The sequence below is a fragment of the Pelophylax lessonae genome, assembly GCF_965119305.1.
Source record: "Pelophylax lessonae genome assembly, chromosome: 11".
Taxonomy (NCBI): Eukaryota; Metazoa; Chordata; class Amphibia; order Anura; family Ranidae; genus Pelophylax; species Pelophylax lessonae.
In genome coordinates, this window is record NC_138778.1 from 151,539,740 (window position 1) to 151,554,498 (window position 14,759).

At 44.9% G+C, this 14,759-nt stretch overlaps 1 protein-coding gene across 3 annotated transcripts in view; it reads right to left on the bottom strand.

Annotated features, from left to right (window-relative positions):
- COPZ2 (COPI coat complex subunit zeta 2) overlaps window positions 1-14,759 on the bottom strand; it is a 143,538-nt gene that overhangs the window by 17,107 nt on the left and 111,672 nt on the right. For all 3 annotated transcript variants that reach the window (XM_082271878.1, XM_082271876.1, XM_082271877.1), the window contains one exon: window positions 165-216. In XM_082271878.1, coding sequence (XP_082128004.1) covers window positions 165-216 — 52 coding nt within the window. The remainder of the gene's footprint in view (window positions 1-164; window positions 217-14,759) is intronic.

The window sequence follows — 14,759 nt, forward strand, 5'->3', positions numbered from 1 at the left end:
CAGCAAATCCATGACAGTTGGTAAGTATGATGTAATGGAAGATCATCATGGGAACCCCCATGCACCTGGAGCCCCTGGGCACCGTGCCCATGCATTAAGTCAGTCCTGCACTCCAGGCAAACTGCTATATACACGTACAAACATCAACATGTTTTCCTTATTACCTTGAAACTGAGCCTCTGAATTACTTGCTGGGATTCACTCTCCAAGATAACTCTGAAAAACAATAAAATATTTGAGGGAAAAGAAGATATACGAATATCACAGGTCATTCATACTTTGCAGGTCATGTAGCATATACAGTATGAACAACCAAAAATATTTATGCACTGATTAGTTGCAACCTATCTCATTGGAGCAAAGATCTGCATATATAGCCCAAAAAATAAAACATTCTGTTTCAGGTGTTTCCTGTTAATGTTATGGTGTACAGTAGAAAGACTTTTTAGACAATTATGCACTTCCAAACTTGTGGCAAAAGTTTGAGGAAAGACCTTTTCATTCTAATCATAACTGTGTTCCCTGTGCATAGAGCCAGGTCTATAAATGCATACATTCAGTGGCATAGCGTAATTTGGGCCCCCTAACCAGTGGACTTTTAGCACTACCTGAGTCTTTTCCACTTGAACAGCATTAAACCCCTTAGCTAAGCACATGTATTGTATATTAAGAAAATACTGATGTAATTAAAGTAATACTAGTGTACTCAAATTTATTTTCATGTTATTTTACTTTATTGAGAGTAGTGCACATAGTACCTACCTACAATGTCAGCCCTGAGGGATGGTGTGTCCCCCAGGAGGTATAGGAAGATGGTGGCAGGAGAAGTGAGACACACCGTGTGTAAGTCCCCTGGGTCTTCACCACATGACCCCAAATCCTGCACCTTCCCACCTCAGAGCTGATCTGAGGTCTGACGGTGAAGAAATTTGGATTGATCTGAGGTGGGAAGGTGCAGGAATTGGGGGTGTTCTGAGGTCTGTTGCGCAGGATTTGGGCTGATTTAAGGAGAACTCATATATGTATGCAGTGGCATAGCGTGTGTGGGGGGGCTGCCAGAGCGGTGGCCCCAGGCGCAATATCTAGAGGGGCGCAGAAAGGTCCTGGCTCCCACCGTACCAACTACAGAGTGTGCCACTTTGTGCTCCCCGCCTCCGCAGCTCTCCATAATCTGAGCTAGCGCTGCCCGAGCCTCCCCGGCTGTCTGGGCTCAGCTATAGATGCCCTCTTTGATTGGCTGCACTTGGTCATGTGCGGGCGCAGTGGGGACCGGAGCTGGCTTTGGCGGTGATCACGGATGGTGCAGCTGCTTGCTCCCGTCTTGCTGTCCAGGTCTCACTGCTGGCTGGGCGGGTTTCAGGCTCTGAATCTCCTCCACAACACTAAGCATGGGAGACAAGAACAGCTCAGGTGAGTGGTGGCGGTGCACTGTCATGCCAGAGCCAGGCTGGCTGGAGACGAGCAGACTCAGCAGTGAGTGGGGCGTTGAATTATAAGGGGGGGGAGGGGGACACTTCATATATGAGTTTTGAGTGGAGGAACTCAAGTGGCCTGCACAGAGCCTTGAACTTAAAATCATTGAACACCCTAGAAATTAACTGGGGTGCCTATTGAAAGCCAGGTCTTTTCATACAACTTTAGTACCTGAAATCACAAATACATTTGGCATAGATGATGCAAAGGAGGCCAACTTTACATTAATGCTCATGGTTTTGTAATGGAATGTTTAACAAACTCATGTAAGTGTAATGGTCAGGTGTCCACAAACATTTGCCCTTATAGTGTACTTAAAGAAAGAGTCCGAATTCAGAGGTCACATTAATTCTGATAATTGCTGTCTTTACTTGTCCTTATGACATGATCAAAGAATGTATAACAGTATAAGTAGAAAGACTACCTTTACTGTAACGTCATCCGGGTAAGGTAAGTTAATCTCCTGTTTTTATTGGGTCCTATATATTAGGCACCAAAACAAATACATTTGACCATTCTAAAAGGCAGTGTGTACCCCTTATATTGAGGTTGACTGGGGAGAGCTGGTTGGAGTTTGAGGCATCCTAAATGTTCACCCTTATCTCAGCTATAGACATGGATGTACAACATAAAATGTGTCATCAGATTTATTTTACTCCTGTGAAACTGAACTCCCCAGGGTTACATGCTCATCAGTCCTGCTTCAAGAGCTGTCAGGAAGAAGCCTATTTTTTTAACACAGTCTGGGAATGCAGCTCTATTTTTGATTTTTGGCATCAGGCCACCTCATTTGTTTGGTCTACCTAATATCCTGTCACCGGAAACATGCCTTCTGGGCCTTTTTGGGAACATTTCCGTAACATGGTATCATAAAAGGTTCTTACTGTCTCTGTATTTTATGCTAAAAGGTGTATGTTACTTAACTGGAAGGCCCCTTACCCTACCTACATCAAACTCTATGTGGATACTGGGTATAAGATTAACTCTGTTCTCTCCGTCTACATAAAACAGTATCTCTCCTGCGCTCAAGTGGTGTGTGGAAAGATAAATGATCTAGGTTTTTTTTAGGTACAAATTAAGTGGTCTTGCTGTCCTCCTCAGGACCAAGGGTATCCAAAAATCACTACAAGAAAACGACAAGAGAAGGGCGCACCGACCTTGTGCATTACCACTAAAAAAGTTTATTAAAATCAAAGAAGGTAGTGTACAATATACTCACAAACATAGGATATGTACAAGCATGTAGGAAATAGGGACTGCTCACTTCCAGGACACTTCTCTACTGCTGGATAACGTGATGGCGTCCTCACAACCTTGTATGGGTTACGCGTTTCGAGGGAGGACCCTCTTCTTTAGAGCCAAAGTTGCCACCGGTAAACGCGTAAGCCATACAAGGTTTTGAGGACGCCATCACGCTATTCAGCTGATTCCAGGTATAAATACCTGTAAATGTGTTGCATTTGTTCCCACAATTATATAGTGTATGTTTTTTGTTTCTGACTAAATGTAATTTGGAACATGCACATTTAATTGCTGATCATGCTAGTTGCATTTATTTTTATTTAATTTATTCTGCAGAAATGTGTGTACACCTTATAGGTACAAATAAAAGGCACAAAAAAAAGCATTATTTGGCAGGCACAGAACTAGGAGGGGGGGGGGGGCTGTGCACCCACTGATCCATGAGCAAGTCTGATATAAGAGGGCTGTCAGGGAATCCCTGTGAGACGTCTGGTGCATAGATATGCGCATGGTATTTTCCAAAGAATGGCTAACAGGCGTGCGGGAATATGCAAACGCGCATGCACACATGCACAGGCACAATCCATGTTGGCGCCAGATGTGCTATTTAAAGGGAGTTCATTCCCATATCCTTTGCTGACTGATCTTCAGCTGTGCCCTGTGTCCTGATTGATCCTGCATGTTCTCACTGTTACTGACCTGGCGTGTTCTTGACCTAATCCTGGATTCTTCTTCTGTCTTGTCCTTTACCCTTGACCTGGCTCTGTTCCTGACTTTGACTCTGCTCATGGCTTGGTACCTCGCTGCCTGCCTGTTGAGGACCTCAGCTATTCCCTAGACCCTGCCACTGCCTCTGATCCTGGCTCCTGGTACTACTCGAGTGCTTGCCTGGCTGTCTTGCTGCACCAGGTCTGTACACTGCTGTATGTTACAGCCTCCAGAGTCCTGACAAACTGCCTATTCAGAATTACCAGCGTAAGTGTGAGTAGTAAGTGTGAGTGCCCCTTTAGTCTGAATCAGTCCTCCGAACACTACTGCTGTTCCTTCTCCTCTGGTTCCACAGTCTCCTTGGAGTTGCATTCCCTGCTGCAGGTTCTGCAATCAATACCCACAGGCACTCGTGTCCCTCGGCACCCTCTGTCTCATCCTCAGTGGGGACAGGGCGGGAGATATAAGAGAGGCCGATCTCAATTCAGTCTCCTATCCAGTACGTGACAAGGGCATTCTGATGAGGACAATCTATATAAGGGACACCGTGATGGGGATACCTGATGTAAATGGGAACTCTGATTGGGACACCTGATGTAAGGGGGCAGTCTGACAGGGACACCTGATGTAAGGGGGTAGTCTGACAGGGACACCTGATGTAAGGGGGCAGGTTGACAGGGACACCTGATGTAAGGGGGCAGTCTGACAGGGACACCTGATGTAAGGGGGCACTCTTATAGGGACACCTGATATAAGTGGGAACTCTGATAGGGACACCTGATGTAAGAGGGCACTTTGATAGGGACACCTAATGGTGGGGACACCTAATGTAAAGGAGCACTCTGGTGGGGACCTTGATGTTAGAGAGAACCCTGATAGGCACTCTGACTTATGATGTAAAAGGGGCTCTGATGAGGACTCCTGATTTAAAGAGGGGACTCTTAAAGGGATACCTGATATAAGGGTGCATAGGTTCTTTTTAATTACCCCAATCTAATGACAGCCTAATACATATTAGTGTTTCCCAGGTTGTGACACTGACTGTCAGTAACTCACACACAGTGCTGACATTATGACCCCTGACTTTTTTTTACTGCACCCCCAGATGAGATCTAGGGCTATATCCAGCCCTGTTATTGGGATGTTCAATGCCTACAGCAAACTAGACATTGAACATTAGTGAAACCAGATTTTGAACAATTTGTGCGTATACTGTATGCAAGCATACTGTAGGGATGTATCCTTTCTCTGATTCATTTGTTAAGTAAATTAGGCCCACTGACTTTTTAGACCACAAGGCCAAGAAACAGACCTAATCCTTGAAATTGGACCCTGCATTGCCTTGTCACCATCAATGCAGTGTCTCCAACCCAGATCAGCAGTGGTTCCTCATGACACACGCCACTGTGGATGGCACCAGTCACTCTGATAGGATTCTCCTTTAGATTGGTGAGTGTTGATTATTTATGGAATTTTGGCAGATAACCTTAATGAGCATTGGTGGGTTTTCCCCTCCTCTTAATGCAACACAATATAAGCCCCTCTTCTCCTCTTTTATATGTTTGTGTTATAGAATGCAACGCTCCTATTTAATTGGTTTTTGGTAGGATCTTTCCTTCTCTTAAGGTTGTTTTCCTCTGACGGCACATAATAAAGGCTATGTAACATCCTTTATTGGTATGTCCATTTGTAATTGTTACATAAGGCTTTTTTTGGGGTCTCTCTTTTTCCTTTGGGTGGCATTTTTAACCCTACTGCCAAGTCTACCATTAATTCATTTTAGGGAGCCCTCTATATGTTTGTACTCCTCCTATGGTTTATTAATTCCATCTGGGTTGATCCTGAAATGTGCAAAGGGTGCTTATCATCTGGTTTCTGCTGAATACATTCAGATATTGTGGGTGCTCTCCAATTGATTTGCCAACTGTGTTAAAGATGTGAAAAGCAAAAATATTGCGCTAACCATAAAAAAGCTGCTACACCAAACAACTGACAAGAAAATTGTGAATAGCAAAATGTGGAAAAAAGTGCAGCGCTAATAAATACTAGCAATATAAACGTGTATATATATATATAAACCAAGAAAGGTAAATACAAATAAATTGCAAAATGAATAAAAGTGATAATCAAGTCAACAGTCCCATATGTGAAGTGAAAAAAACAGTCCACAACGGTGATAATTGAAGTGCTCACTGGATCCCAACACCAACAAGATATAGAGATATAATGTGCTCACCAGAAAGATAGGACTCAAAATGCCATATAGCATACGCTGCTGACAGTCTACCTTTGCATCTGTATATGCTCTTTACCACGAGATGTTTGTAAGTGCAATTTGGTGTATTTTTATTTAATAAAAATTTTAGCAGTGTTACACTATTTTGTGCTCCCTTGTTTTTTGGTTCCTTTCTGGCCATTTGACGGAGTGAGAGCCTCTCTGGTGTGACGGTTCATATCTGCTATTACCTCTTCACCTCAACATCAGTGAGCTCAGTCATCCCTTCGGATTATCCATCCATTGTTCAACAAGCTGATTTGACTCATATGCTATATGGCATTTTGAGTCCTATCGTTCTGGTGAGCACATTATATCTCTATATCCTGTTGGTGTTGGGATCCAGTGAGCACTTCAATTATCACTGTTGTGGACTGTTTTTTTCACTTCACATATGGGACTGTTGATTTGATGTTCACTTTTATTCATTTTGCAATTTATTTGTATTTACCTTTCTTGGTTTATATATATACACGTTTATATTGCTAGTATGTGTTAAAGATGTGTATTAAATATGTGTATAACATATGTATATCTTTCTTGGTATTATTTTCCTATTTGTGATTATTGTTTCTTCTATTTTGAGTGGTATTATTATGTAGCATTTTTGAATCTCCTGAAAAAGCCAGTGATTGCCAAAACATGTTGAGTAGAAGTAACTACATGTATAGGCCACATGGATATTCCTTGATGGTTTTAAAGTTTAAGAACACTGTCTAATGTTTTTTTTTTTATACTTTGTAATAACATTTTGATATATTTATCTTATCTCTGTATTCTTGGCACTTTCAAAATTCAATTACCTTGTTGTCTACATATTAATTTACCTTATGGGATGTGGTGCCCTTGGTTCCCAGGTATCCCAGTATCCTCTTGACTCACACACAGTTTTGACATTATGCCCCCTGACTTTTTTTTTTACTGCACCCCCAGATGAGGTAGGCTAGATATAGCCCTGTTATTGGGATGTTCAATGCCTACAGCAAACTAGACCTTGAACATTAGTGAAACAAGATTTTAAACCATTTGTGCATATAATGTATGCAAGCATTCTGCAAGGATGTATCCCTTTTCTGATTAATTTTCTTAAGTAAATTAGGCCCACTGGCTTTTAAAGGCAAAAAGGCCAAAAAGCAGACCTAATCTGTGAAATTAGACTCTGCATTGTATTGTCACCATCAATGCAGTTTCTCCAATTCAGATCATACGTTTTAAAAATAAATGTCTGTTTTTCAAAGACACCTGCTCCAGTAGTTGATGTTTTCATATTATCACAGATACAAAGGTCGGGAGATATTTCACCATTATACAGGTATTGCACAAAAACTAACAGCATAGCATGACAAAAGACACCTGTGCTCTTATCAAGCTGACTAAAGAAGGTATTCATATCTGCAAGTGAGTTAATTCAAAATATAGAATAAATATTGGCAGCTCTTTCATTTCTGCTGCTTATTTGGACCTTAACATAGTTTCACAAAGATCAGCAATACAAGGTTGTATTCATTATTTAACATTGTACAGGCCTCTCCTTGACTGGCAATACATTAGAACTTTATTTTATTTTTTTATTTTGCACCCCCCAGGAAAACGGAAAATTCCTATCAGATACTTACCGTAATTTTCCTTTCCTGATGGTCTCCATGGCAGCCTACGTGTGGGTTAACCCCTGCCTCCTCACCAATGGTATAGGACCCCCCTCCCATAAATTTCATCTTGTAGGTACAGTCAGTGTTCCATATCTTAGCCGAAACAAAGACCAGAGGGTGGGAACTCTGGCTGCCATGGAGACCATCAGGAAAGGAAAATTACGGTAAGTATCTGATAGAAAGTTTCAGTTTTCCTGTAAGTTTCCATGGCAGCCTACATGTGGGAAATAACTTGCCCAAGCCACACGGGTGGGAATGCTTTAAATAAAGAAAATTTGAATTCAAATTATTAGCAGACAAGACAGTCAGGCCAAAATTAACTGAAGACAAGGAGGCTGGCTCCACACAGTAATGGGTCATAAAGGTATTGACAGAAGACCAGGAAGCTGCTCTACAGACTATTTCTGGAGCCACGTGATGTGAAGCCGCCCAGGATGTCGAGATGCTTCTCGTTGAGTGGGCTGTCACTGCCTCTGAGGGAGCCAAACCCTCTGCACTGTAGGCCTGTTGTTGCCACAATCCAGGCTGCGATAGATCTCGACGAGGCCCGCTTCCCTCTGTTCCTGCCTGAAAAGAGGATGAAAAGGTTGTCTGATTGCCTGAAAGGATCCGTTGCCTGAAGGTAGTCCCTCAAAGTTTTACCCACATCCAGGGGATGAGGTTCAGAATCATCCGAAGACCGAAAGGTAGGAAAAACAATCTCTTGGTTTTCATGAAAAATTGATGTCACTTTCGGATTGGAATTGAGCATCGGAATGAGGACTACTCGATCTGGGAAGAGCGTAAGGAATGTTTTTTGTGACCAAGGGAACTGATCTCAGAGACCCTTTTGGCTGAAGTGATTGCCACCAAGAAGACTTTTTTAATGGTAAGATCCTTGATAGAGATGGAGTTTATCGGACCAGTTCTTGACAAAACGTTAAGAACGAGAGGAAGATCCCATTTCGGAAATCTTGGTTTCCTTTGAGTCTGACTGCTCCTTTGAAAAATTGTTGGACCACTGAATGTTTGGCCCAAGGAACACCAGAGAAGACAGACAAGGCCGTTATTTGGACCCTGAGATTTATCTAGACCTGCTTGAAGAAACTTTAGTACTTCCTGTACTCCAAACTCTGAGGATGAATTACTCTCTTCTGCTTGGAGTCTTTGCAGAAACTTGAGAATGATGGGAATCGGAGGAAAGGCATATGCTCTGCTGAATTCCCATTTGTCGGTCAGAGCATCTGTCCCACAGGCTTGGTGACACCTGCTGCGTGTGAAGTACTTCTCCAATTTGTGGTTGCAAGGAGACGCAAACAGGTCTACTTCGGGCGAAACCCCTAGTGACAGAATCTATTTGAATATGTCTGTGTGGAGAGACCACTCGTGATTCAACTGGACTCTGGAAAGAAAGTCTGCCTGGACATTCTGTAGCCCGGGAATGAAGACTGCCGAGATGTTGGTCAGATGGACCTGTGCCCACGTCATGAATGGGTCTAACTCTTGCAGAAGGGAGAGACTCCGGGTTCCACCCTGTCTCTTCACGTAAGCCACTGCCGTGGTGTTGTCCATTCTGAGAAGTACGGATTTCCCTTCTACTAGATGACGGAAAGCTTGAAGCCAGAAAGGCCGCACAGAGCTCCAGGATATTGGAGACAGGGGTGTGAGTTTGTGGAGACCACTTCCCTTGAGCCACTTCTGCTATGCAATGGGCTCCCCAACCAGAGTTGCTGGTGTCTGTTGTAATGATGGTCCAGGAGACAGAAACTAAAGAATGGCAGTTGAGCAGGTTCTTGCGCTGAAGCCACCATAAAAGGCTGTTTCTCATGATGTGGGAAATATAAATACGCTGCTCGTGCTCCTCCAGATTCCACTGAAGCAGAAAGCCTCTTTGAATAGGCATTCGCCATAACGCCCACTTGACCATAGGAGTTGTTGAGACCATAATGCAGATGATCTTGACACACTGAGAGGCCCTCGGGAAGGAGGAGGAGAGAGCTGGAAGAATCCTCTCCCGTACTACCGGAATTTGTACCTTGGACGGTGTTGAAATGAGCCCCTAGATCAGTGATGGCAAACCTTGGCACCCCAGATGTTTTGGAACTACATTTCCCATGATGCTTATGCACTCTGCAGTGTAGTGGAGCATCATGGGAAATGTAGTTCCAAAACATCTGGGGTGCCAAGGTTTGCCATCACTGCCCTAGATAGACTAGGTGTTGAGTAGGTTCTAGGTGGCTTTTCTGTAGATTCAACAACCAGCCGAACTCCATAAGAGTTGCAATGACCTGATCCCTGTGTTTCAAAAGTTGGTCTTTGTCTTGAGACACAGGAGAAGGTCGTCGAGGTAGTGATGTAGACGTACGCCTTTTGTCCTGATTACAGCTACCACAGCCAGGAGGATCTTGGAAAACACCCTTGGAGATGTGGACAGACCGAAAGGGAGGCAGGTGAATTGGAAGTGTCGATGCTCGAACGCGAAGATATTTGTGGAAGTTCACTGCCACAGGCACATGGAAGTATGCGTCTTTGAGATCTATTGATGCTAGACAATCGCCTGGGAGCACCGCCTTCTGAATGGTAGATAACCACTTAAGCCCCGGAGGATTTGGCTGCTAAACGACCAGAGGGTATTTTGCGATTCGGCACTGCGTGACTTTAACGGACAATTGCGCGGTCGTGCGACGCTGTACCTAAACGAATTTGGCGTCCTTTTTTTCCCACAAACAGAGCTTTCTTTTGGCGGTATTTGATCACCTGTGCGATTTTTTGATCACGCGCTATAAACAAAAAAAGAGCGTAAATTTTGCAAAAATAGCAATATTTTTCCCTTTTTTTTATATGAAATTCCCCCCAAAAAAAATGTAAAAATCAAAATTTTTTAATATTTTCGGCCAATTTGTTTTATGCTACCTATGTTTGGTAAAAAAAATCGCAAAAAGCGTATTTTGATTGGTTTGCGCAAAAGTTATTGCGTTTACTAACAAAGGGAAAGATTTTTGTCATTTTTGTTGTTTTTTTTTTTAACGCGTAATGGCGGCGATCTGCGATTTTTTTTGCGGTACTGCGACATTGCGGCGGACAGATCGGACCCTTGACTGACATTTTTGACACTTTTGGGGTTACCAGTGACATTTCTACAGTAATCAGTGCTATATATATGCACTGTTACTGTAAAAATACACTGGTAGTGAAGGGGTTAACTTTATTTGAGAGGGAGGGGCTGTGTGTGTCCCTAGGGGCGTGATTCTAACTGTGATTGGCTGTGGCTTCAACTGTATGCAGAGTGATCAATGGATCTACATAGTAGATCCATGTGATCATCTCTCATACAGAGAGGAGAATGACAGGCAGCTTGTTTACACAAGCTGCCTGACTTTCTCCCTCTCCCCCGCCGATCGCAGAGTGGCCGGCGGCGATCGGGTCCGCCGGTCACACGCGCGGGGGGGGGTCCGTGACCACGCGGGAGCGGGAGCGCGCCTCCGGCGGCGCGCGCTCGCTCCCTAAACCCTCACAGGCGAGCGACGTAGACCTACGTCACTTTGCCTGTGAGGGGCTGACCGCCGCCGTAGATAGTCGTGCGGCGGTCGGCAAGTGGATAAAGTCTCCATCTTGAACCTTTCGTTCTTTATGAACTTGTTTAGATAGGTGAGGTCTATGATGGGCCTCCAGGATCCATTCTTCTTCTGTACCAGAAAGAGGGGTGAATATATGCCCTGAAACCTTTCTCTATCGGGCACCGGAACTACTGCGCCTTGGGCCACCAAAGTGCTTACATATTCAAGCAAAACTTCTCTTTTCTCGCCATGACAAGGCAAGCGGGTGGGTATAAACTTGGGAATGGGATTTGCCGAGAAAATCTACATGTGGCCTGTGGATACTGTCTTGATGGTCAAGAAGTCTGAGATTGAGGCTGCCAAGACATGCTGAAAGTGGAGCAGGCGCCCCCCCAACTGGCATGTCTGAACGGGCCCAATCTCAAAAAGACTTTGAGGCTTCCTGCCCAGAAGGAGTTGAATTTCTGGCTGTTCTACGGGAAGACGCTTGACCTCCTTTCCAATTCCTTCTAAAATATCGACCGGGCCTGTAAGAGCGGGCATCTCTTGAGCGCTCAGAATATTGTTTTCTCGGTTGCGTCTTCTTTGGGCCAAAGAGGCGCTTATCCCGAGGGAGAAAATCTGATTTTCCACCAGTAGCTCATGTTATGGCACTATCCAATTTATTCCCAAAGAGGGAAGAGCCTTCAAAAGGAATCTTGCACCAGGCTTGCTTGGAGGCTGGATCAGCCAGCCAGGGGCACAACCACAGGGCCCGTTTAGCTGTAATAGAGGATAACATTGCCCTGGACAGGAGACGAAGGACAGGCTTCTCCAAGAAAGATTGAAGCTAGCTGTAGCTCTTGAATGGGGGAGCTTTCAACCGCTTCATCTGAGATATTTCCCAGCTTCAACTCCACGTCGGAAAACCAGGTTTCCATAGCCTTGGACATGGCTGCCAGTGCCAACACAGGTTTACAGGCTGCACCAGCCGTAGTATAAATTTGCTTCAAATCTAGATCCATCTTCCTATCTAGGGGATCTTTGAAGGAAACTGCGTCGTCCAGCGGCAGAGTAACATGCTTCGCCAGTCTGGTGACTGCGGCATCAACCAGAGGAGCCGACTCCAAATGAATGACATCCTCCGACTTAAAAGGGTAAAGCTTTGCCAGTTTAGAAGATAGAGAGGATTTGCTGTCCCCTTTGCTCCATTCATCCGTTATGACATCCTTTAACTCCGTAAGTAGTGGGAAGTTCAAACGCTCTTTTCCCAAGTTTTTGAAAAATCTCCGCTGTTTCGTCTACGGGGTTACAGGATCTTCCCATTTCAGAGCTTCTTTGATCGCTCTAATAAGAGGTGAAACAAGTAGCAGGACCATGTGCCTGACTTGCTGCCCATTCTTTCCAACCTCTGGTCTCCAGTCATCCTCTCACCGGCTGCGCGAGCAAAACAAGGCTCACAAAGGGACTTGCCCTCGGGGACATGTGCCCCACAACCCCAACAGGCTTTCTGGGCCGTATGGCTACTGTGGCGGTGTGTGTGGTTTCTGGAGGAGGAACTTGAGTATCTCCTCTGAAGCCTGCTCCCTGTTGGAGACTCACGGCGCCTGGACCTGGAAGATGAGTCTCTTTGTGGCCTGACAGGGTCTCTTTCTTGATGAGCACCAGACCTGGAAGAGCTGGGGAGAAAGAGAAATCCAGGGAGACACAGAATTTAGCCATGAATCATGAGCCAGCATCCCCCCTTTCACGCTCCCCCTGAATGTACTAGCACCCACCTGTTGTGAGAGGGCTGGCCACAGGAGGGCGGTGACGCAGGATCCATGCTTCAGGCAAAACCACAACTGACAAGGGAGAATACAAGGGGTCAGGAACCAGCAGCACAGTGAGCCATGTAGCGACCCCCCCATCCATCCATCCATCCATCCATCCTCCTCCACACCGGCAGCATCATGCAGCACAATAGTACTGGGGCTGAGAGCTGTTTAAATTTCGCGCCAGGATGACGTCAGCGGTGACCTGGCCGCAATCACGACTGCGCATGCGCAGACCAGGCCTCGATCCCAGTCGCGGCAAACTGCACATGCGCGGGCTGGGAACCAAGCTCCGCCCCTCTACTGCGCCCGCTGGACCGAGCGGAGGAGAAGCAGGAAGGAGGTGGCTGGAACGCAGTGAGCGTTCCAGCAGCCATTGGGCCACTAGCGCTAGGGAAGTAAGAAGAGACAGGCACATACAATAACAAACATACTGCCATGGAGAGCAAAGCATCCATCTTCAGACCCTGCCAGGATGTCGCCAGCCGAATGAAGCACCACACAGAGCCAGAGGGGATTTTTAAAGTGTCACTCACCCGCCCATGGCTGGGCCCTGGGCACAGACACCGCTGCTCAATCCTGAGGTAAGCCGGCCAACGTTCACAGAGGTAATCCATTAGGGTCCTTGGAGGAGGACAAAAAAGGAACACTAGCTGTACCTACAAGCTGAAATTTATGGGAGGGGGGTCCTATACCATTGGAGAGGAGGCGGGGTTAACCCACACGTAGGCTGCCATGGAGACTGTCAGGAAAATGATTTATTTATATAACAATTCTTCATCTCTTCCAAAAAAAAAAAAACAACAACTTGTTTTTATTATTTGGGAGCCATAGAAGAAATTAGAAAGAAATGTATTTATTTTATAAGTGTAAGGATTTATTATAGCAGAGAGATCGGGGGAACTTGATTTATTAAAGTGATTGTAAAGGCCCAAGGTTTTTTATCTTAAACCTTCTGTGTGCAGCAGCTCCCTACCCCCAGCCCCCCTAATACCTGCCTGAGCCCCCTCTTGATCCAGTGATGTCTACGAGAGCCTTGCCTCTTTAGGGACTCACACTCCTGATTGGCTATTGGCAGTGGCTTCCGTTGCTGTAAATCACAGCCAGTGAGCCAATCAGGAGATGGAGGGGGCAGGGCCGAACCGCGGCTCCATGTCTGAAGAGACACACAGAGCAGCGGCTTGGCTCAGGTGCCCCCATAGCAAGCTATTTGCTGTGGGGACACCCGACAGTAGGGAGGAGCCAGAAGCGCCAGGATCTGAGAAGAGGGAAGTATAACATGTTTATTATTTTAATGAAAGCTTTACAATCACTTTAAGCTGTATTTGACCTCCCGTGTACACTGAGGTCCACCGAAACAGGTTAGGGCACACCTGAGTGCACACTTAGGTGTTGCAGTGTCCGTCGGCACAACATTGCTAATTCACAAAGTTGGTTTGGAATGACGCTGATTTTATACAAAAAAAAACTATGATTCATATTTTTGGGACTTCTTTTTGGGCTTTTACACATTGTATGGCTACAAGAAAACATTAATGTAATTACTAGATATTTATGTTTGTTTACATGCATGTTTGATCATCACCATTATTTATGTAAATGCATATGTTGGTATATATTGTTTTAGCACAAGTATTGGTGTGGGGAGTGAATATTACTTTGTGTTTGGCACTTAGAGGAGCACTGCACTATTTTAGGTCTGTTTGTGTAATAATATCACAGTTAATAGGTTTTGTAGTTGATAGTCCTGTGTAGAATGTGGATGGTCACATTTTCAAGTGATAATGGCCCCTGCACATGTTTTCCTTATCTTGGAAAATACGTTTATCTCTATCCTCTCATTAAAATATGTATTAATGACAAAAATGCTTTTGCTACTCTGTTCACCTTCTCTGCTGCCAAGTATTTCAAGTATTAAAAAAGCAGTTTTGGTTGATTTCTCAGCAGAGCTAAGGAAAAGCATCCAACCTCCTGAGACACCTGCAAAAAAAACCTGAGGCATGATGGTTATGGCTGGGTTCACACTTGAAACGGATGCGGCTGACAGCAGGGGTCTGGTGCGTCCCTGTTCTCCATTTCAGGG